The sequence below is a fragment of the Bactrocera tryoni genome, chromosome 1 (genome assembly GCF_016617805.1).
Source record: "Bactrocera tryoni isolate S06 chromosome 1, CSIRO_BtryS06_freeze2, whole genome shotgun sequence".
Classification (NCBI taxonomy): domain Eukaryota; kingdom Metazoa; phylum Arthropoda; class Insecta; order Diptera; family Tephritidae; genus Bactrocera; species Bactrocera tryoni.
Genome location: NC_052499.1, coordinates 8,537,356 through 8,561,525, shown reverse-complemented (window position 1 = coordinate 8,561,525; position 24,170 = coordinate 8,537,356). Strand labels below are relative to the sequence as shown.

Genomic DNA, 24,170 nt, shown 5'->3' with positions numbered 1-24,170 from the left:
AAGACTTTTAAGTTGTAATGTGCTATCTTTTGAAATAATAATTATTTTTTTATATATAAGTAAATATTTTATTTAATTACATATGCTGTGTATATAATTTGAATTTTTGTACAATAATGCGTTATATATTGGTATATATACACATGCAGCTTATATGTATATTTATCGCTATATAAGCATAGTTATAGAAATATTTGTATATTTATGTCTACATATGTACGTGTATATGGGATGATTCTATTTTCCCCTCAGCCGCATAAAATCACTCATTCAATACTAAATCTGCATTTACGCATATATAATATAGCATTTGAATAGATTTAAACATATATTTTACATATTTTTATATGCGAACTAAAGAAAGATTTTTGTCTAATTGCATATTTTTCGCTGGCACACCACCACTATTGATAGCACTTGTAAGATCTTTTGTGACACCTTCAACAGTAATTTGTTTCAAATTATGAATTACTTTGAATAATGTATCAATTAGGGTAAAGTCATATGTATCTATGATTCTAAAAACAAATTTATGAAAAGCACGTGATGTTTTGTCATGAATGCACTACTTTAAAATTGATTGAAATTTAAATATTTAAAGTTATTGAAACTCTTCAGAATCTGGAATATTGAATTTATCAAACTTAATATATAAAGACATATAAAAAAAGAATGGAACTTCGTATATTTCGTTTCTCCGCAAAAAACGCATATTTCATTTAAAGTAAAAGGCGAGACTATTTTTATTTTAAAAATCTACCAATTAACCAGCAAATTTACTTTTTCTACATAAAAACTTTGACTGCAATTTTTCTAGTTAAGCTAATTAAAAATTTTAGATGAAAGCGAAAGTTAAGCTAAATAAAAACTTTCAATGAAAGCAAAAATAAATAAATATAGAACATAAGTTCACATTTAAACCATATAATTATTCCTGCCACACTTATTAAAATATGCCCATATGTTCATATAAAAATCATTTAAAATTGTATCAATTACTACCCAAAAAAAAATTAAAATAAAAATTTACTTTGGGTGTACAGTTGTGCCCAATTAATTTGAATATGTGCTGAGCACTAGTTTTGATTTATAAAAGCTTAATTATTTTATTGAACGAAAAAAAAAATAATTGTATTACTATTACAGGAGAACTTATTCGTTTTACGCAGCATTGCATTCAATTTGTGAAATTTCGATATTTGTTAGGTGGTGTCCACGCTTCTCTCCTCTTTCGACGTTTGATCACTTGTTATATACTTAATGCAACCAAAAAACAGAGACTTTATAAAATTCGAGTGCTGCTTCTGACAAATAATTGTTATACACCTTTTATTTATATATATTTTACATATTCCATATTTTAGTATATTATACACGTATATTTATGGGTGAGCAGCTTATGCAGCATCTACAACTGTAATGCTGCATTTACCGCGTTTACTCTAAATACTATTACATATGCACGATTTTTCCATTAAAGTATTTCCTCATAGGTGCAATCTTTTAATAGCTATAAGTTTTTATATTTTAACATATCTGCGTTTAGCATTTAGTAATATGTAGTCGTTTATGTTAAATATTATACAGTTTAAGTTCGCTTTAATAAGTACCATATCATTTTAGGATTAACAATTATTGGTAAATGTATGTATATTTTTTTACAAAAAAAAAACATGTCTTTACTGATCTTTTTCTATTCATGTTGTTTTATATTTGCTTCATGCTTAGCAATGAATCAAAGACAGGGATGTAGGATTCTTGTTGCATATTTGTATAATTTCGATATCTTGACCACCTTAAATTCCACATTCGAAATGAATTATCTTTTATTTGATTTGTAAAATCAACTGTCCACGGTATCTATTGATATATTTAATTGCGCTTTTATTTTGTACAATCTTAATACTTTATGCAAATTTTTCAAAGTAAAAGTTACTCGAGGATCAATTTGGGTAGCTCCCTTAATTTAAGATTTTTCCGCGTTATTGGCGCGTTGTCTGCGGAAGAAGACAGACCCATCGATTAAAGATCCCGGATAAATTACATTTCTTGGATCTGAATTTGGATTATTTATAAACTGTTTTTGATAAGTAAAAAGTGCGTTTTACTCATAACTGTATATATATATAAATTTGTATGATCTTTCTCTTTCTGATGTTAATGGTAATCGAAAATTATTTCTTTAAAAATTAAGTTCCTTATGGAAATGCGGCGTTAATGCTGGGGGACTACTATTGTTGGCATTGTTGATGAGATTGTTGTTGCCACTAGTGTTGCTAATGTTACTGGTGCTAAGATTTTGAGAAACGGCTGCAGCTTGACCGCTCAATATATTTGCTCCTAAAGCTGCCGCCGCTGCAGCTACTGCCGCTGTCGTGTGCGTCGTGGCCGTGTTGCTACTATGTTGTTATTGCATAAAATAGTCCGGGTGTTCCGAGTCTTTTTCAAACCTTTTGGCCTCTTCATGCATACTCTCCTTTATCTTTAGTATAGCTGCTGATTCATTTTGATCATTTTCCCCCGGACCACCGAATCCGCCCAAATTGTAATCTCCCATTCCACTTCCAGAATCTTCACGAGGCGTTCCCGGACCTCCATTTGCTGGCGAATTTTTCATGCCATCTAATCCAGTACCGTCTCCACCTCCACCATTAAGTACAGGACCCATTGAATTAGGTCCCCCGCCCATAGGACCCATACCACCCGGACCTCCTCCACCACCATCGGGTCCACCACCCATTGGAAATTCAGGTTTCATTATCGAGTACATATTATCGCCAGGACCGCCTGGACCAGCTTGGGTATTATCTTGGGGTGATGGCATAATCGGCGTTCCTGGACCAGGTGGTCCATTCGAACCAGGTCCAGGGCCATAGTTCCCTGGCGAAGATGATGAATAAGCGTTCATTGGTGCTGTAGCGTTTGGTTGCCACTGAGGCGGTCGTCCACCCGCTCCCATACCCATACCAGGTGGCATTCCACCCGGTCCTGGAGCAGGGCCTCGCATGCCTCCAGGCCCACCGTACCCCATAGGACCCATTCCACCTGGTCCACGAGGAGGATTCATACGCGGATTCATGGGGCCCATACCTCCAGGTCTCGTTGGATCCATACTATTCGGCATCATGGGTTGACCAGGAGGACCGTTAAATTCATTACCCATGCCTTGCATGCGCACACCAGGACGTGGTCCTCCAGGATATCGCGGACCGCCCATAAATGGCGGTTGTCCCGGCATCATTTGTGATGGTGGCGGTTGTGGACTCGACGCATGAGTGGGTGGTGAGGGTCGCATTGTAGAATTTGGAAAGAAATTAGGACCCATTGGACCACCTGGCCCCATCGGACCTTCACTACCTGGTGGCATTTGACCCAGTGGACTAGGAGCTGGACCACCAGCACTATGCGGTCCACCGGGACCAATTCCATTTACTCCATAGCCGGAACTAACAAAACCATAGTCATGGAAGGCCTTAGCCTCTGATGAATGGTCACATTGATCTCGCCGTTCTGGCGCGGCGCAATAGAGATCCCAAAACACACACCACCACGTGTGTAGGAACCCAGGTGGCTCACCTAACGTAATGTTTTTCTCCCACCGAATTTCAGATAAAAATGTTTGAGCTGCTTTCTGGGCGCCAACGTGTAACAGGTATTCATAAACATATAGTGCCAATTTTTCACGTGCCTGTGCATCTGATGGCACTGACGATGTCTTCGCCTTTCCATACATTCTCTGTTGTGATGTGTTGCGCGGTTTTTTCTTACTTTCAACTCTTGTTTAGTATTTTTGGATCAGTTACTTTAACTAATCTTATAAATATTGTCGGAATTCGATCAGAGCCTTGTTTTTTCCCTCGCAGTGGTTTAAAATTTAAAACACTGCTTACCGGTATTCGACTCTCTAATTTCCAAATTTAGTGTCTCTTAGATTATTATATATATATATAGAGTATATATATATTATTTTTTTTCTCACTTTTTTCACTATTACATATAATATTCTTAATCTGTTTCCATTTACTTTTTTCTATTTCTTTAAGTTTTGAGGCCACCGTACAAATTTAATAGGCGCTCGCCGCCACTGCGAAGCTCACGCAGTCATTCTCTTTTCTTTTTTGACTTTCAGCATATTTAATGTACTTTCTGTTGTATCAGTTGCTTTCGTGGGTAATTTGTGCGTTTCGCTCGTCCTCCTGTATTCGTGTTTTTGCTTTTCTGTAGTCACATCTGCTTCTTCTTCCACAATACCATGTCAGTAAATTCAATACTGTTGCTGATGTTACTATTACTGGTATTAATTTGATTCCTTTTTTACTATTTTCTATGCTCCGCACAAACTATATTTTATATTAGCTTCTTTTTTTTATTTTACTATTATTTGCAAAAACACATATCGAAGTGAACTTTTTAGAATCAAAATGCTCGTTTCTCGTCTTATGCAAAATTTAGTTCATGTTTGCCATGCTTGCTTCTTCTTTTTACCGTTTTTTCTTTATTTTGTATGCTTTTGTTGCTACTTCTGCCGCTTCTTCTGCTTTTCCAACCACTTCACTAAATAAACGTCGTTGCGCTAATAATTGTGCTCGCGTATGTTTGAATCTCTGAAACAGCAGTCGTCGTCGTCGCAGTCGTTGATACACTCGTGCACAATTATTATAAATGTTGCTGTGACTGCGCTGCTACCGTTGCCGCTATTGTACCTATGCTGTTTTTGTATTGTTGCCTCTGCTGCTGATACGTTCAAAATACAAATAACACAGAAACCAGCACACAACCTGAAACACATAGCCAAAAAAGAAAAAGGAGATAGTAAGTCAAAAATAAAAATAAAAATTGAAATGTAAAAACAGTATAATGAAGGAATTGACAAACTGTTCAGCATGCGATGACGGCGAAGTTAGTGATGATGGTTGTGATGACGATGCCGCCGTCGCATACTGTTGTAGCAGAATGAGAAACTACAATAAAAGAGCGCATGACATGAGAACGTGAAGGGGCGGAGGATGGGACAACGCAAGGTGCGTTTACGCTACCCGTTGTACCTTCATCGCGATCAACAAACACTTTGCCATGTCGAACGGGCGCAAAAACCATGAGGACAAGTAGAAGGTGGCGAGAATCCGAGGACTTGCGCTTACGTTGATGCTAACGCCGCTATAATAAAGCTGAGGCTGCAACCTTCTGTCGTATGCGCGAATCCGAGACTTGATGAGCAGATTTGCACTTGAAGAGTAATCGATTTTCGTTTTATTACTAAAGATGCGCTTCGGTGCACTACCACAATTGCAATCGCAATTCAGGCATATTTAATGTGTTCGAACATATTTAGGTACATTTATGCAAGAAAAAGAAATAAAGCTTACAAAACATTAAATTAGCTGTACTAGATTGCCTAAAGGAGCAACACCAGCTTCATACTGTGATACCAAAACTGTTTATAAACTAATATTTCAAGAATGAAATTGAGCGTTTCAAAAATTGTTTTTTAATAATTTTAAAACATACGGATGTCCGTATGTACCTTCTTGGCGCGGATTTGTGGCAATGTGGTAAATAAAATTGGCTTAATTTTTTTTCATACCAACCGACATAAATACCACAATCGGTCTACTAATCGGAAATATTAACAAAATAAAGAACTTATTAACCTGCAAACGAGAATACTAATGATTAATTGAAAAGAGAAGAAATTTATAGATCCGTTCGATTAAAATTTTACCATATAATTAATATGTGTATATAAACATTAAATTTAATAAGCTTGGAACTCCGCTTTCACCAAGATATGCCTGAACTCTGTTTGAAATTGATTCAAACAATAATAATTTACTCATTTCAAGTCTAGAATCCGCCAACAAATTCCCATTGCCACCTTCTCTCTCTGCACAATGAGCCATTACTTTCAGAACATTTCTGTTAAATCATATAATTTTTATTGATAATATTTTTGGCAGGAGAGTAGGGTTAATTCTTGTAAAATGGCACATTTTTCGAAACAGTTAAAATCTATTTTTAAAAACTAATTGCACACTAATAGTGACATTTGAAAAATTGTGTGTTGTTTTCATGGAGATATATTAAAAAATACGCCAATGGCAGCAATTACTTTAAAACGTTTGGAAAAAGTAGGTTTCTCGGTGCTCCTCATAACTTGGTGCTGGATCGTCCGAAATAAAAATATCAAGATTCGATAATATTAAACAATTTGAATTATAATTATGTGCTATATTTTGAAAGTTCGTACCCCAAATGTAACAGTAAAATTTCAATTTACTCTATTCTCAACAGAATAATGAGTTAAAAACATTTATTTTTGCCATATTTATTTCTGCATTTGTGAATTCTCTAACTTCCATTCCAGCTGTTTAATGGTTATGATGATCAAATCATAAGTTGTAATAAATTAATAGGATCTCCAGCTAAATGCATATATAAACACATAAGAGAAAAGCAAAACAATAAAGGACTTAAGACACGCATAAATGGAAGCGATATTCCATCACGTTACATTGTTGATGTTACGTCCACCTATCAAGAAACGTTTTGTTATACACTTACTATTTGCTTTGCTTTGCACAACACCACTGGAAATATACACACCGAATCTGGCTGCTGTACCCAGATTTTTAATGTTTCACGTTTGCTTTACGCTCCAAGTTCGTTTTTACGTGATAAAACTGTGTGTGAGAGGATCCACTAGCTTTCGGTAATTTGTTGTTTCTTTTCCTTAATACACTTTGTTGCTTCTTCTTTCTGTTTTAATTACTACTTTAGATTTTATGTATTTTCCAATATTAAAAATTTTATTCAATACACTTTTACGATTTTATCTTTTTATGAAGTTTGTTTTTCTTTGAATGAATTATATTTAATCAAAACTTTATAACACTGCTTTTAAATGAATGGTGTTTCTTATATTTTACGCTGTTCTTCATTCACACACGTACGCCGACCAAACATTTTGTCGTCGTCGCCGACTTTGCAATCAACACTGTCGACGTCTCTGCCGAATTGTCATTTTTGTTGCTGACTTTTTGTTGTTTGTGTGTTCACTGTTTCTGTTTTTTCTTCTTTTCGATTTTTCGCAATCACCTTTCTCTCACTCTAGCTGCTGTCTCTGTCACCGCTTCTTTCTTAAATCGCCTCTTCTTCTTTACTTCTATCGTTATTGCTCTATTTCCATAAAATTCTATTCGCTTTACTTGAAAATTTTCCCGTAGATTTTCACAAGTAATTTTCAGACACAATTGCATCTTCGTTCACTTCCATTTTAAGCTCAAATTGTTGTATTACTATTCGAATTTTATTAATTATAATTTAATACAAAATATTACGTTTTTCACCGTCAAAAACTAATAAATTCAATTCCAACTTCTCATTACAAGTGTGTCTCGCGTTATTAAATGGCTATTATATACTGCAATACGACACACATATTCAGAGTTGCCAATATTAAATAAATCCTAATGATTATGTTGATACCCCTATAACGCGTTGTATAACTATCCAAATATCAAACATAAAATATTAATGTGCAATTTACTTTTTAAAAAATTTAGAACCAATTTCAAAAAACTGATTACAGCGTTTACGGTACAGCTTAAAACCCTGTGCTAAAATATTATATTCAAAGATGGGCTTTAAATTTAAGTTAATAAAATGCTAAAGACAGACTTTAGAGATGATCATAAATGGAAACACATTTATGTATGTCAAAAAATGTGGATAGATCTGTTAATAAAAGCAGTTTAATGTTACTTTTAGTACAATTACGGATAAAAATTGCGAAAATTTTGGTGCAAAAAAAGTTTTTTGAGTTGTAAACATTATGATAATTACGCCATTTATAATTTTAACTCAGAAACTTTTGGCAACTCAGTTGCTTTGACACTAAACTTTTACCTTAGCACCAGGCATCTTTTCCTTTACATTTCAATAGGAACCATATTACTCCCCTCTTTGTATATAGGTGTCATCTCTCTCTAACTCTTATTATTCTGAACAGTTCACACTTGAATTACAATTTCATCCTTTTCATCCATTTTTTTATGCAAGATACTCCGCTTTGCTTTTCAGATGCTCCCGCCGCTTTCATTTCTTCGTCCAAATAATAAATATTCAATTCCCTCTTCCGAGTTTATGGTTTTACGAACTTCTCTCCGTTTTACTTGAGAGTGTTTTTCTCACGCTCTCTCATAACAAGTGCTGCATTTTCGATAGTTTGTTTTAATCGTTAATTTCATGTGAGGTGTTTTTTAGGTGAGTGGTTTTATTTTTAATGAAAATTAATATTAATCAATGAAATTAATTTTGGTACTCTTCTTGTAAGCATGCATTGCACAATAATAAAAATGTGCATGAAATAGTTTCGCATAAAATCAATAAAATCAAAGTGTGTCTGACGCCTCATTTAAAAGCTCATGTTGCAGGGTTGTCAAGTAATATTTACGAAATAAATAGCCGGCAGAATAATTACCAGTGCACTGCTTGAAGTTTAAGATTTGTCTTAAAAAAAAAACTCCAAAGTAATGCGTTTACAAGTATTTCACGGATGCCATAAATGTTCGGTATCAAATATTTTGTCAGAAATCAAAAATTTATTCAATACTATTAAGATTGCACCAAATCTTCTTTAAAATGTGTGCTTTGTTTCCTCACAACTGTTAGAAAACGTTTTCAACATAAATTCGGAGCTTTCGAATAAAAGTAAAAAAAGGATTAGAAACTTCTTTCCATTTGTTAGCTCTTTCATTATGTGCCCTTTTTATAAATAGAAGGGAAAATTGAGAGCGTAATGGACCATTCACATACAACTTTGCTCGCTTTGCTTGACAATTCATACTTTCAACAACAAAGCAGAAGGTATGCCAAAATGAACGCTTTGTTTTTAGTGTTTATCTGTAATAAAAAGCAAACCGTTGCTTGGCAAAGCGTAAAAAGTGAGAGTTCACCAACATTGTGCTTCACCTTGCTTCGTTTCGCTTCGATTTGACCGTGCTCATACAAAAGCATTCATAGAAATTTTCTGTCAGAGTAAATACATAGTAAAATTCTTCATTTTTACTCGTTTATATCCTACTAGGGTAAAGCCTATAGACATAAACGGCAAATATTCCACTCGAGGTTTATTCTGCATGCAGTTAATTTGAGGGCTTCCAAACGAAACTGTTTTCGTTTCTATATGTTTTCAATATTAACAAACAGTAGCTACATATTATAGTACACTTATTTTATATTTATTTGATTCACGTTCACATCTTTTAATTAGCTGAAAAATTAGATTGTAAACGTATATATAATAGATTTTGGTAAATAGTGATATTTTTGGAAAAAAATTAGCAATACGGGAGCGCTGTTTGAGTCAGTTTCTAAAATCAGCTGACTTGACGTTCAACTTTAAAGCCGTCTATGCACCCGATTTAACCCGCCTGCCTATGTAAAAAAATGTATATTTTTTGTTCGAGTATACCATTTAACTCGTGGTGAAAAAGTGCTTATGCATGGTGGGTTGAACATACCCGCGTAGTATCTGCCGCGTAGTATCTGCCGCAAAACGTACCAAGAGTTCAGAGTGAATTCCCAAAATCATCTACCCAACTTTTACAGTTGACTGGGTTAGGTATATTAGGTTTATCAACTGGAATGAACAGATTGGAATCCTGCATAAAAAAATATTTCTATGTAGAGATATGTAACCGCTACATATCGTACGCTATGGAGTTTATCTCATGAGAACATTTGCATTTTACTCTGTTGTAAAAATTTTTGTAACTGACGGTTACCAACATTTAGTATTGTATTTCGGCGTTTTATTTATTTATTTCTTATTATTTCTATCCTTTATTGTTTGTATTAGTTTTTTTTTTATCTTTCGAATAAATTAGAAATAAAAAAATATTTATTTCTACGAAAATGAAGTTTTTTTCATTTCCATAGGCAAATCTATAAACTGTGGGTAAATACATATCTATAGAATGTGGTGATTATGAAAGTTAAATATTTACAATATCCGAATCACTAAAAAGTTCAGGCTGAAACCCTGTAAAATAAAATATCCAAAATAAAATTTAAAAAAGAAAACAAATATTTTGAAGTTAGTCAGTAAAGGTTTAATAATTTCAAAGTTACTAATAGCTTTGTTGTTGTTGCAGCAGAAAACATTATTGAAGTAATTTCGAGTAACGCTGCCGAGTTGACAGTCCTTGCCTGACAAAAATCCGTGTCTGTTCCTGTTCCGGACCCGACTGTCGTGGGAACTTCGACTACTGCAAGGTGCTTTCCAAAGTAAACAGGACTTTTTGATTCTAGCGCCCCTGGTGTCGACTGGTGCGTTAGAATCTGCTATCTTTATCGATTGTCCAGTGAGAATTTCATGATATTTCATCGATTGGAGGTGAAGTTATTGCGTTTTAAGTGTCAGTATGTTTGTGTTATCGGTGCGAAAATGAGCTTCGAACAAAAAGCCAAGCAGAGTTCACGAGTGTTTCAATGTTTTCAAAGTGGTCGTGAGGACATAAATAACGATCAACATGTGGGCCAATCAAAATCCGTGATCACCGGAAATTCCATCGAAACTGTGCGTGAATTCATCAAAAATCAGCCGAAATCATCATTGAAATTCATGGAAATGGAATTGAACATCTCCAAAACATCGATTTATCGCATTTTGACTGAACATTTGGGGTTACGAAAGTTGTGTGCACGGTTTGTTCCGCGAAGATGAAAGTTGGCGTTTGTTGCACGATAATGCGCCGTCTCAACGATTGACCCTTGTGACCGATTATTAGACCAAAAATCACATTTTAACATTAACCACTCCCCGTATTCACCTGATATGGCACCGTGCGACTTCTTCCTTTTCGAAAAAATACATTTGCCACGTAGAAGTCATTCAAAAGGCTTGCACCGGCATACTGGCTAAATAAGCATACGAGCTAAAACACTCGTTTGACATGCTTTTGGACCGTTCAAAAAGCTGTATTGAAGCAGAAGGAGACTGTTTTGAATAAAATAATTTGATTTTGCCAAAAAAACCATTTGTTCTGTTTTTTTTTAAAGTCCTGTTCACTTTGGAACGTACATTGTACAATGAAAGATAAAAGATCAAAATTAATCTTTAGTTTTAAATTTAAATTTCCAATTAATTCCCCAAATATATTTACATATGTATTTCTCATATTGTGTATTTACATTACGACTTTTCAAATATAATTTTATTAAATTATCAAAATATCCTAATGCAGTGAGAATACCCGTTTAGTATTGTGTCTTACGTAAAAAGCAACACTGTTTATTCAAAGCTACTACTTTTTTTTTGCTTTTAAAAGGATGTGTGATGGTAGTTGTTATGCTGTTAGTGGACCTGCAAATTAGTAGCAATCAGTTAACAGCGAAGTTGGTAAGTGAGAACCTGTGACCGAGTTCAGTTTTTGTGCGTGAATTCATACATACATGTTTGTTTTCAGAAGAAGTATGTTTGCACTCGTATTTATGTTTTAATAATAATGAAATATAATAATCGGCGCTTAAAAATGTGATAATTTAAAGCAAAATTCTTAGTGAAAGACAAATAATACGTCAACGGATGCACTTCAATAAATAACGGTAAACAAAGCTTTTGTGGCACTTATAATATAAAAATTTACTTAGATGTGTGTTGGAGCCAATTTATATACTTATTTCTTTAATTTAATGCTTATTTGGTGAATTTTTTGTGATGGCACAGTTAAAAATTTTTATGAAGAAATATCAAACAAAAAAAACGTTAACAAGGTTTGCACAGAAACTATACTACCCTTCACGGGTGCTTTTTTATAACATAAACAATCTTGATTTTGATCGGTAAATTTATGTGCTATAGTGGTCTGATCTGAATAATATGTTCGGAAATTATAAAAAAGCCCGATTTCGTAAAAATACCTTGTCAAATTAAAAGTTGTCCCATACAAGGACTTAAGTTTGATCGGTCCGTTTGTATGTCAGCTATATATTATAGTTATCTGATATAAGCGGTTCCGACAAATGAACAGCATCTTGGTGAGAAAAAGACGTGTGCAAAATTTCAGATCGATATCTCAAAAACTGAGGAACTTGTTCACGTATACACAGATGGACAGACGGGCAAACCGACTTTGTATATGTACATATATGTATACTTAATAGGGTCTGCGATATTTCGTTTCCCTCTGGGTGTTACAAATTTGTGGCCTGTTGGGTGTATAAAAGTACGGAAATGACAGAAATTATTCGAATGTATCTTGAAAAAAGTAGAGTTGCGGTGCCTCTCTTAACCTGGTGATATATCATCCTAAATCAAAAATTCAATTATCCATTCGTTATATATTAGTTTTCCTTAGTAAAGTCCGATAAAGTTTTTCAAAATTTAATTTTTTTTAGTTTTTATAATACTTTTTGCTAAAAAATTGGTTAATTTGTTATTGCAAAAAAAAAAAAAAAATATTTGAATAAAACTCCAGCTCCTCTCGTAGAATGAAGACAATAGTTATTGTAATATATAAAATGATTTAGGTAATATAATGTAAGTTACATTACTATCTGGAATATATAAAAACGTGATTGACAGTGGTATAGTCAATATTATTGTGCACCAGGGCGTATGATATATCTATTTATAAATATTTCAATGACAGCGACACTTCCCGTTTATGTATATAATTTATACCGTTAGCCTGTTAGAAAATTCATAGTTTTCTAGTGTGATAGCGATTTTTAGGAAATAAAAAAAATTTCAAAAATTTTTGATAATATTTGTGCATTTTAATAATACACGGAAAAATTTTTGAAGACACAATTAAATGTTTTTCCATTTACACATTATCTGTGGCGATCCTCCACCGCTGTAGTAATTCCGGTCTGCTTCGTGGATAAAACTTCTAACAAAATTTCACTGAAAGATCTAGTCCGTACAATGCCCTAAAGTCGAAAAGAATCAAAAATTGACAAAATGGCGTATTAGGTATGGTATTTTAAAGGTATAACCTATCAAAGGATGAGAAAAATATTTTATTTTAATTTGATACTAAGTGTGCTCCTTGAAGATTTTGCAAGATGTGAGGAAAGTCTAAACATGTATTTAAGTAAAAAATAACTAATAGAGAAAATCTACCGATGAGCTGATGGATAAACCATGGATGGATCATGAAATCCAAATTGTAATAGCAAATAAATTGTAAGCAAACACCAATAAAGAAGACAATCGTTGCAAATATAAATTATATGCAAATCATAAATTGTCACTTTAACAAGCTGGCACACAAATTGGCAATCGGTTTGTTGTTGGGAGGAGGGTAAACGCTTTACAGTCATATAAATCATGATTTTGTAGGTCAACACTGCATTTTGCAGCATTTTTCAAATGCAGAAGCTTTTCTTTCCACAACTAGGTCATAAATAAAAGACAACAAGGGGAGAATATTGGCGAGAAAACTGTAAGAATATATTTCTCTTCAATTTTCAGTTCTTGGTCTGGAAAATTGTCCCTCGCTACCTTCTAAAAGTAACAAAAAAATTCTTTAAAATGAAATAATTCATAGTAACTTTTATTAATAATGTTATACCAATTAAATAATACTAAAAATTCGTGAGTTAAATTTGACTTTTAACTGTAAATATATTATATTTATGATTTACATTGCTAGATGCATTCTCCAAAATGATAATGCTCCAACGAAATTATAATCATAATTCATATTAAAATATTTTCAGCGATAATTGCAAGTAATTATAACAACAACGTCGCAAATTTGCGAGTGACCGAAATTTCGAATGCGAGAGACAAAAGTAAAGGTAAAGGTGGTTGATGCCACACATGCTACGTCATGGAAAACAGCATCTACTCTCCGCATTCGGTCCTGAGCCATATAATAGTAAACGCTGCTACTTAAGCGTGATGGCGTTGCTTACGAAAGTGGGCGAACATGCGCGTAAGCGAAGCGTAGACCGAACGGATGTTCTGTGTACTACAGTTCCGTAATTTTGTGGCGGGCAAGAGTGGTTGATTCAATTCGTAAATTTTTAAGTGATTCCCCTCCTTACGCTTCTAACTATTAATACAATCTTTTACACATATGCTCCATTATACTTATCCTTTGGGCTTATTTTAAAATTCTACATAATTTCGTCTGCATAGTGCCTGCATAGGACGCAAATGAGCTGCATAACTTGATTTACCTTTTTTGTTAAAAATTGTGTTATATGGGAAGTAGGCGTGGTTGTAGTTCGATTTCGTCCATTTTCGCACTGTAAAATAGGAATGTCGAAAGAATGCAAATTCGGTTGGATTTTACCTAAATATGGGCGGCAAAATGCCTATCGTCTTATTTTGACTCCTCATCCTATAAAGCCCTCTCGTACTATCTCGGGTGCAAAATTTATTGATTTATCACGCTTTTAGTGGTTATATGAGGAGTGAGCGAGATTATAATCCGATTTCATTCATTTTTACATTGTTAGTAGGGGTGCTTAAAGGATATGTCTTGACTAAATCTAGTTATTGCATCTTTAGTGGTTTAGGAGTTGTGTGCATTAAACCTTTTAGAAGGCGAGGCCACGCCCGTCTAAGAACTCCTTTTTATGGTTTGCCAAGGAACACGTGTATCAAGTTTCATTAGGATATCTCAATTCTTACTCAAGTTATCGCTTGAACAGACGGACAGACCGACAGTCACCGGGATTTCAACTTGCCTCTTCATCTCCATCATTTATTTATATAATCCTATATTTATCTCGATTAGTTTGAGGTAATACAAATAACCTTTAGGTGAACAAAACTATTAAACTTTGTAGCAACATGTGACAGGAGTATACTATTAATACAGAGACCTATCTTACAAACGGTATAAAAATTAGACAATTGAATTCGCATATTTTAATAACTACTCGGCCAGAATTTCCCTTGAAATTTCAGTGATTGCTGCAATTTTTATTAATAAAATACTACTATGGGCGAAAAATAAGACTTTAATTTAAATTTTCCGCGGAAATTTTTTTTTTCTACATATGTTGGTATGACTGTCAGTACTATGCCAAATGTCACATCAAAATAATTATCCGTGTTTACTGTAAAATTATTCAACAAAGAAGTTTCATTAAACTTTAATGAAATTTCTGTTGCCGAAACGTTCAGAGTGTTGGAAAAAGGCTTCGGTGATAATTGTTTGTCTCGAGCAAGTGTTTTTTATTGGTACAAATTATTCAAAGGTCGAGATCGCGTTGGCAACGAACCAGAACGGCCATCAACATCAAAAGCTGACCAACACTTCAATAAAATAAAGAAAATGCTGCTTGAGAATCGACGAATAACAGTCCGAGACCTTACTGGCATCTTTGGAATATCGGAAAGCTCGATTGGTTCCAAAATCACAAAATTTTTTTGAAAAACAGCGTCGTGTTAACGTCTGTGAAACAATGCTTCCCGACTACCACGGTGTCAAGAAACGTACTATTACTGGCGATGAGTCTTGGATCTATGCTTACAACACCAAAACATGCGATTAATCGACCGAATATCGTGGCAAAGGTGAGCCGAAGTTCCGTGTGACTTCCGGCTATTCAGTCAACTCAAACGAATGCTCCGGGGAAACCGTCTTGAGTCAATTGAAGACATTAGCGTGATCGCCACGCGCATTGAAGGCTATTCCGGAAATTGACTTTAGCAATTGGATTGTGGCCAAATGGGATTACTTTGAGGGGGACGATATGGATTTTGAAGAATAAATTATGAATTTTAAAATTATGAACAGTCTTACTATTTTTGCTTCGGTGCAGCAGTAGTTAATTTTATTCTTCTTTTTATATACCTGGGTACTCATGCCTTTACATGTGCTTATATGTAAAAGTCTCTATTATTATATGTTATGTTATGTTCGGTTATGGATAAAAAGTTAGGAATGCGATATAAATAAATGTCTTGACATGGCTTCCCACAATATAGCTCCGTTTCAGCAAAAAAGTTAGCACTACACTACTTGGTTGGCAAAGATTACTTATACGCATTGTTGTACCAATACTCGTATGTGCAATTGCAAAACTGTCTGAGCGTAACGAAGATGTGTTGAGCTAGGGATACTATGAATGAATGTCTTACAAATCAATGTTACATTTTTATTGTGTTACTTTGCAACGAATAGTGACTTACAAACCATTTCTAAGGATGCATACTGAAGGATATGGACTACTGTATTTAATATACATCTGCACCAAACTCACTTGACAGCTGCAGAGTTGGCAACTCAATCAGACGACAAGGCACCATTAGGCGCGGTAACTTAAGACATACTATAAGTACAGCAAATCAGGTCTGATTTGGATTGTTATAATATTTATTATTATTACGTTTGTAAAGCCAGCTTTGTATTCTTATTTGGGCAGTTTACTGCAACAAAATTAGTAATCTGTTCAATTCCTAAAGCAAGCGTGCAAGAAATTTACTTCGTCAAGCAATAAAATGGAATATCAGACAATTCTCGAACTGAGTTGCTCAATGGAATACACTACCTAAAGAGATATTTCTGATAAAGAGCCACCAAATTTTCCCAGTATAAACACAGTTTAAATGCCTTAAATTTTGCATTCGTTAATGTAGTGGCTGTTTATTGGAGCGTGTTGATGCACCAGCTTCAAACCTGTACGCGGATTATCTGTTTGCTCGGCTAAATGGATTTGACATAAGCAATCAGTTTCAATGGAGAGTGACATTTGCTCGCTCGCGTTATACACGTTTTACTTTGTGCTCGTTCCATTACAACAAATTTGCGAGGATTCAATTGCATGCGTATTTATGTCCTATTCATTATCCAACTGAACGTTGAGATGCTGAGGCGAAATGGTTATGGTATACATTCCATGAAGCTGCAAACATTTCAAGTGTCAAATAAATGAATTTTATTCTTCGGACATATGTAGTGCTTTCTTCTCTGCTTTTTATTTTCATTAGGGTAAGCTTTAATTATTATTGGACAGCAAAATGTTCTGTATCAGAAATTCCTTTTAGAAGGTTTGATTCTTTTCATACTGTCATTTGACTATCTTCAGTAATACTTCAATGTTGTCACTTCACTTTGCTTCTATATTTTTTTCAAAGGCCCAGCTTTTGGCTTAGAAGTATTCTCATTTATTCGCCATAGAATATACGCCCCTTTTACTTATGAAAAAAGTCTTTATTCTTTGTTGCAACAATTTGTGCGACGCGACTAAAGACGAAGTGCATTTACCACTCATTATACACGTTTCCAGCGCATAAAATGATAAAAAGTACACAAGAATCTACAGCCTAACGTAACTTTTCAAACATGGATGTACGGAATGCGATGGTGTCGGTTCACATTTCACGCACCGCGTTGTGCATGATGCAGCATACCTCAGTACATGTACACATACACATACTTGCGAGTGCATTATGGTGCTATACACACATTTTATTAACCATGTGATGACGGCATCCATCGTATTTATATAGGAATGTGGCATTGTGGTTTTACATTGGTAACAGGCGCTGCAACAACAAGCATCCGCCGTTGTCTCTGCTCCACATCAGGGGCAAAGTAAACAATGGTGAAAGCCACCCAAGCTATTCGTCATCATCTCAACATTTACTCAAAAACTTCACAAGCATATGCACATGACTTTATGTAGATGTAAAGGGTGTCCCAAAATAAACGCAAGATTGGTATTAAATAGAGAGTTTTTAGTCTTTTCATTGCAATTTGTTTTATTAAATCATAAAGTATAGGGTTATTTATGTATGTGTGTCGGGCAAATGGCTCCAACGACTTTGCGTACATGTACTCACTCGTTTGTCGGTATTTTCCATGACTATTCTGCATAATTTCTTCGCTTCTTTGTCCAACTTGAAGAAAGCAGAACTAACGGCTCGTTGTTATTAATTTTCTTATGCTGGAGATAGGATAACCATATTTCGGGACACGTCGATCAGCTCCAACCCATATGTAGGCGGAATTTATCGACCATTGTGCCGAAGATACCTTCTTTGCCCACCCTGACGTTAAAGTCGCCAAGGACGACGACGCGGGGCGTGGGCGCAAATGAGCGATATGTTCAGGAACTTCGCTTTGATGCGGATTGTGGCTAGACTTTCATCCACTGGGGTAAATGCCCGGACTCGGCGACGGAGTCTCTCTCCCACCACGAATCCCACACCGCATTTGCGCTACTTTATATGGGCATCGCTGTAAATACGTCAGTCCTTGTCCCGCCCATCGCACTTCTTGGACGGCGGTCCTTCAGCGGTCCTGGTCCTGGGCAGCGGTAACTTCCCAATTAAGCGACCGGAGATTCCAGGTGCATGCCCTTAAATCGTAATTCTTAACACGTTTGCAGTGATCCTCATGAAAAGGGCGTCTCTTATCCGATGCTGGTGTGACCTTATTCATTGGAGGTGTAGTTTTCGTGGCGGGTTCCAAACCTAGCGCATAGCCCTGAGGAGAGATGCCTCCTCACTTTAGCTCGACTTCAAACGAATGTTTTTAGGCCACCCAGAGGATACTTGGTCTAAGACCGGAAGTCGTGAACTGCTTACAAAGAAATCTAGTGGTGTTAAATTAAATTCACGCCAAACAGTGACGTTATGGATGCATTTCGAACTGCGGCCGCCAAGTTTTCATTAATTTCTAGAAATTATTCAGTAATGAAGACACGTTGTTCTATCGTGGAATGCTCCATTTTTACTAAGCCTAAACTGTCAGCTGTCGATTTGATTTTGTTTTAGGTTGTCAACACTTTACTACACGCGTACATTTTTACGCACCCCTTACATATGCCTGTGTATAATTAGGGTAGCCAAACAAGGTATTTAATTATATTTTCACGATGTTTGTCAAGTACAATTTCTTTAACTTTTTCTACATACTCTTCGTGTCGGAAACAAACAGCTTATTGATATAAATTCGAGTCAAATTTGATCAAATGGTATACATATGTGTGTGCATTTTCTGTGAAAGAGGGCATTTCAGACTGTAATCACTAAAACATACGATAAAATTTACGATTTCAGATGTTTCTCTGTAGCGAATTATGCTCTATTCAGTAAATATTGATGATATCTTAAACATGCCGTGAACTCTTCCAATATATAAAGCTGTATATTATCCGCTATGGGAAAATTATTTTTTTACTGAATTGTAAAATTTCTAGTAAATCACCACCCTAATGTACAGGCGTATATTCATTACATAGCGCCGCCAGATATACTTGTATTTAAACAAAACACTAAGCTCAAGTGGTTTCATCTGACGCGCTGAATATACAGTAGTACTCGTATAAATTGGCAAGAGCTTCAAGGAAATGAAACTAAGTACCTTGAGTCTGTAGTAAAATTGTGCAGCCGTTAAAAAAATATAAACTTACATGTAGCAAGGAATAACTGTTCATCACACGAAATATGTATAATTGAAATAGTTAGTATTTATAAGAAATATATTTAAATGTAAATGTATATTTCTGGTTTGCCACCGAAACAGCTTGAACTGAGTTACTTGAAGTTTATAAACCAACAAACCAATGTAATTTCAGTTTTTGAGGAAGATAAATCATTTTTATAAATAGGTGTGCTTCATGCACGAACGTGTGATTCGTTCTTATCGAACAACACTCTACACCTACACCTCTATATTTTGCTATTTTGCTGGATGCCAGAACTCCGCGCTTTCTGTCGACCGGCTGCATGAATTTTTCTTTCTTTACATATATATTAGTACCTATATATACGTATGTAATAAGTATGTATATACATGCATATAGTATGTAGGTATATAGTTTCCAGTGCTCACAAGCTGTGCAGACCCTTGAGGCTACTTGTTGGCCTCAATGCCGTGTTGGGGCAGGTTCTTTTTAACATGCTTTATAAAACGCAGCTTCCTGCGACTGCTTGTGGCAGCAGCTACCACTTGTGAGGGGAAACAGAGCGAACACCATTACCTCATTTGGTACTCTTGGTAGCCTAAAACTACACCGCGGGGTAAACAACCGTACCGAGGACAGAGAGGCATAAAAAAGCAGTAATAAGGTTATTAAGCGCGAAAATAAACCAAGTTAAACACTTATAAATATGATTATTGAGCTAGGTGTAGTCAAGGTCGTTAAGCTGGCAGAGGATTTATTTAGTTTGTACAAGTAGGAAGCAATTACGTAAACAAATTAATTACTTGTAGTTAGGTATATATATACAATACTATTTTCTATAAAAAAATATAGAAATGAGCAAATATTAAATAAAACAAAAGTAAATGTATTTAAACTAATGCACGAATTTAGAAATAAGTTATGCAACAGGTAATTTAGATAATACAAGGTGGGTTCCAAAGTAAACAAGACTTTTTAAATCTAGCGCCCCCTGGTGGCGCCATCTATATGTCGATGGTGCGTTAGAATCTGCTATCTTTATCGATTGTCCAGTGATTTGAATTTCATGACATTTCATTGATTGGAAGTGAAGTTATTGCGTTTTAAGTGTCCGTATGTTTGTGTTATTGGTGCGAAAATGAGCTTCGAACAAAGGGCCAACATTAAATTTTGCTTTAAAATTGGTAAAACTTTTACCGAAACGTTTCAAATGATTTATGGCGATGATTGCCTATTCCGTAGCAGAGTGCACGAGTGGTTTCAACGTTTTCAAAGTGGTCGTGAGGACATAAATGACGATCAACATGTGGGCCAATCAAAATCCGTGATCACCTGAAATTCCATCGAAACTGTGCGTGAATTCATCAAAAATCAGCCGAAATCATCATTGAAATTCATGGAAATGGTATTGAACATCTCCAAAACATCGATTTATCGCATTTTGACCGAACATGGGGCTTACGAAAGGTGTGTGCACGGTTTGTTCCGCACAAATTAACTGCCGACCAAAAATTGCTCAGATCGATCGACGCTTGTGACCGATTGTTTGACCAAAAATCATATTTTAACCATTAACCACCCCCCGTATTCACCTGATATGGAACCGTGCGACTTCTTTCTTTTCGGAAAAATGCATTTGCCGCTGAAAGGAAAGAGTTATGCTCAGAGGCCATTCAAAAGGCTTGCACCGGCATACTAGCTGCCATACCGGCCAACGAGCTAAAATACTCGTTCGACATGATTTTGGACCTTGCAAAAAGCTGTATTGAAGCATTTTGAATAAAATAAATTGATTTTGCCGTAAAAACCATTTGTTCTGTTTTTTTTAAGTCCTGTTTACTTTGGAACGCACCTTGTATATAGTAAATATATAATATATTTGTACATATTATATTTCTAGATGCAATCCAATTGCCTTATTTTGCTCTGGCGTCGTAAACTCAGTGGCATTCTAATCGTTTCAAGTCTAGTGCTGTTTGCCCTTTGGACTTGGGTATTTTTCATTTATAACAGCAGAGATGTTCAAATAGATGGTGAAATTAATGTTAGATTGCTGATATCGTTATTAACATCAGTTAATATTTAACTTTGTTTAGCATCTTATACAAACTGATAATCCACAAAAGCACGTGTATTTTCTGCAAAAATTAATCTCGCAAGCCAATCGTATTTTACGCTATCAACAAAAGCAGCAGAACACTTCGTCTAGTGTCAATCACAAGTTGCTGCAAGCACGCCGCCCAACTGGTGGCATACCTGTGCCAGCAGCAGCGCATACCGGCAAAAACTCCGGCATAGTTCGCTTCGTCAAACCAACTAAAAGTCCGCCTTCAATTGGCCTGCTAGAGACCACAGATCAGCCACTTTTATTGGGGTCGCGTCACAAAAAAATTGCCGTGTTTGGTGCCAACTATCTCTTCGAAGACGAACGTCTCAAAATACTTGAGAACCAGCAACGTGTGCGTAACGCCGGTATGGCGGAGATACAGAACAGCATGGACTATGAACGCCTGCTTACATCAGCTGAGCGACAGACACAATATGAGCATGAATTGTTACGATTGGGCGTGCCAACTATTGCGGGCATCGGACCGAGTGGACCTCGCCCACCTAATGAGCGCCTCGTGCATCTAGATTTGAAGGGTGCGCCGCCAAAGGTTTACCTTTCTCCAAATAAAAACGTAGAAGTGCATTACTCATTTTTGTTGTTTTAGCTTTGTTTTTTAAAACGACTGTTGCCGATGCTGAAAACATTAGGTGCTACTGGGCTGCTAATTGAGTACGAAGATATGTTTCCGTACACTGGAATTTTACAGGCTTTACCAGCTAAAAATGCTTATAAGGTGGAAGAATTGAAGGTGATTTACAATTCTTCAACGTATTTGTTTATGTGTTGGTAAGTTCAGTACCTTGATTGTTATTTTTTAAATTAAAGGACTTTCTGACAAGCGTTGTACTGCATGGCTTATCTATTATGCCTCTGGTACAAACATTTGGACATATTGAGTTCGCTTTGAAACTGCAAGAGTTCGAAAACTTGCGTGAAATACGCGAAATCCCACAGTCTTTATGCCCAAGTCAAGATGATTCTATCATATTTATACAGAATATGTTGACTCAAATTATAGAGTTTCATCTAAGTATAGCCGATGCGGTCAAGAACAGTAGCAGTACATCAGCTGGTGAAGCATCACCACACTCCACCGCGTTTACACATATCCATATTGGCTGTGATGAAGTGTTGCGTATGGGCGAGTGTATGCGTTGTCGACAACATAGCCGCCACGAAATTTTTCTCACCCATGTCACCACTATTTCTAATTTCGTAAGAACTCGATGGCCTCAACTCCAGGTGGTTATCTGGGATGATATGCTACGCGACATGATGCTAAGCGAAATGCAGCATGCTCACATTGGTAGCTACGTCGAGCCGATGGTTTGGGTATATGCCAATGATATTTACAGATTCATTCAGCCTCAATTATGGGACATGTACGCAAAAGTGTTTCCAACTATTTGGACGGCATCTGCTTTTAAAGGCGCATTTGGCGAGAGTTTAATGATACCGCCACTGCAACGTCATTTAGAAAATAATCTGAGATGGTTAGCGGTCATTGCGAAAGAGAGTGGACGGTAAACGCAAAATATTTTTTATGTAAAACTGTTTTATGTCTGCTGTGTACAGTTTCTCTAAAGGTATTCGCGGTCTAGCATTAACAGGATGGCAGCGTTACGACCACTTCGCAGTGTTATGCGAATTGTTTCCAGTTGGTATACCCAGCTTAATCACCTCGCTGTCTACTGTATCGAAAGGTTATTTCGTTACAAATCCAAAGGAGAACGATATATTGCGCGTACTGGAGTGTGCGTTCCATCCGGATAGTCGGTGGGTAAAATTAACATATGCTACAATAATTTTTGTTCTTCTTTTCAATGAAGTTTACGTTTAAATTTTAGGCGGTCTGGACATCCGTGGATAGAGCTCCACCCGAACTCACACCATAGTCAGCTATTCTCTGCCTGTTCATATCCTGGCAGCATGGTCTATAAATTTGCGTTGCGTCTATTTGAAAAGTTATCGGAGTTGCAGAATTATTTGTTGCATACACAGGACCGTAGTGCCTGGATGTCCGAATATAACGTGCGTCATAATTTCTCCTCGCCCTCACGTGTATACGAAGTGACTCACAATACTCCGCTCTACATTAATGAGTTAAGTGCCATGGCTAGAGAAGCATACGAGGTTATGTTTGATGTGTTTGATGAGGTATACAAAGTTGAAATGAAAATATGTACATGTTTTATATACACATCTCGCATTCCTTAGTACACCGTCGTCGAATTTGTTGAGCAAAATATTTATCCAATGATTGCCAGCTTGCAAAGACAGTTGTTGGAAGGACAGAGATTGTTACAGCGACGCGTATGGCCACAACGTCCCCTTCCTTTTAGCGCTGAACTGGCTCAACTAAATTTGATTCCTGCTAATTTAATGAATGCAGACAAGATTTGCTCTAATGATATCAGCTGCGATAATGCGTCACTTCAATAGCTTTATATATCATTCGTAAGCGCCTCAACAATTATATTGTATAAAGATTTTAGGAGTCATATTTTATCTTGCCTAAAACACTTTTTCTAAATATTTCCATTCAATGTTCAATGAACACACACTGTTAACATTTTCTAAAATGCTTTGTAATAGTATTGTACAAATGCATTTAATTAAAAAACAATATTTTACTTAATAAAAAAAATTGTACCGAGGGCTTTTACTTTTTCACTCGCTA

General features: G+C 35.8%; 2 protein-coding genes across 4 annotated transcripts; one reads left to right on the top strand and one right to left on the bottom strand.

Annotated features, from left to right (window-relative positions):
• Positions 1 to 1,290: 1,290 nt before the first annotated feature.
• On the bottom strand, positions 1,291 to 7,396 carry LOC120766606 (single-stranded DNA-binding protein 3). 2 transcript variants are annotated; one of them, XM_040092212.1, is made up of 2 exons: positions 6,562 to 7,396; positions 1,291 to 4,778 (listed from the first exon to the last, which is right to left on the bottom strand). In XM_040092212.1, exon 2 carries the CDS (start codon positions 3,731 to 3,733, stop codon positions 2,408 to 2,410), a length of 1,326 nt encoding a protein of 441 aa, XP_039948146.1. In that variant the 5' UTR covers positions 3,734 to 4,778; positions 6,562 to 7,396; the 3' UTR covers positions 1,291 to 2,407. The 2 variants fall into 2 exon arrangements, with proteins under 2 accessions (XP_039948146.1, XP_039948147.1); XM_040092213.1 differs by lacking the exon at positions 6,562 to 7,396 and adding an exon at positions 5,046 to 5,064.
• A 730-nt stretch (positions 7,397 to 8,126) lies between these two features.
• On the top strand, positions 8,127 to 24,039 carry LOC120782066 (hexosaminidase D). Of its 2 annotated transcripts, none has more exons than XM_040114225.1 (8): positions 8,127 to 8,262; positions 21,281 to 21,424; positions 21,477 to 22,037; positions 22,095 to 22,238; positions 22,316 to 23,013; positions 23,066 to 23,266; positions 23,338 to 23,647; positions 23,708 to 24,039. In XM_040114225.1, the coding sequence occupies exons 2-8, from the start codon at positions 21,281 to 21,283 to the stop codon at positions 23,930 to 23,932; spliced, it is 2,283 nt and encodes a 760-aa protein (XP_039970159.1). In that variant the 5' UTR covers positions 8,127 to 8,262; the 3' UTR covers positions 23,933 to 24,039. The 2 variants fall into 2 exon arrangements, with proteins under 2 accessions (XP_039970159.1, XP_039970155.1); XM_040114221.1 differs by lacking the exon at positions 8,127 to 8,262 and adding an exon at positions 11,391 to 11,607.
• Positions 24,040 to 24,170: the final 131 nt, after the last annotated feature.

What these genes read in the sequence shown, in the direction of transcription:
- LOC120782066 (XM_040114225.1), top strand. Translation starts at nt 21,281, where the DNA reads ATGCAATCCAATTGCCTTATTTTGCTCTGGCGTCGTAAACTCAGTGGC. An exon ending in ATTGCGAAAGAGAGTGGACG is followed by an intron (nt 23,014 to 23,065) that starts GTAAACGCAAAA and finishes TGCTGTGTACAG; the next exon opens with TTTCTCTAAAGGTATTCGCG. An exon ending in TGTTTGATGTGTTTGATGAG is followed by an intron (nt 23,648 to 23,707) that starts GTATACAAAGTT and finishes CGCATTCCTTAG; the next exon opens with TACACCGTCGTCGAATTTGT.
- LOC120766606 (XM_040092212.1), bottom strand. Translation starts at nt 3,733, where the DNA reads ATGTATGGAAAGGCGAAGACATCGTCAGTGCCATCAGATGCACAGGCA.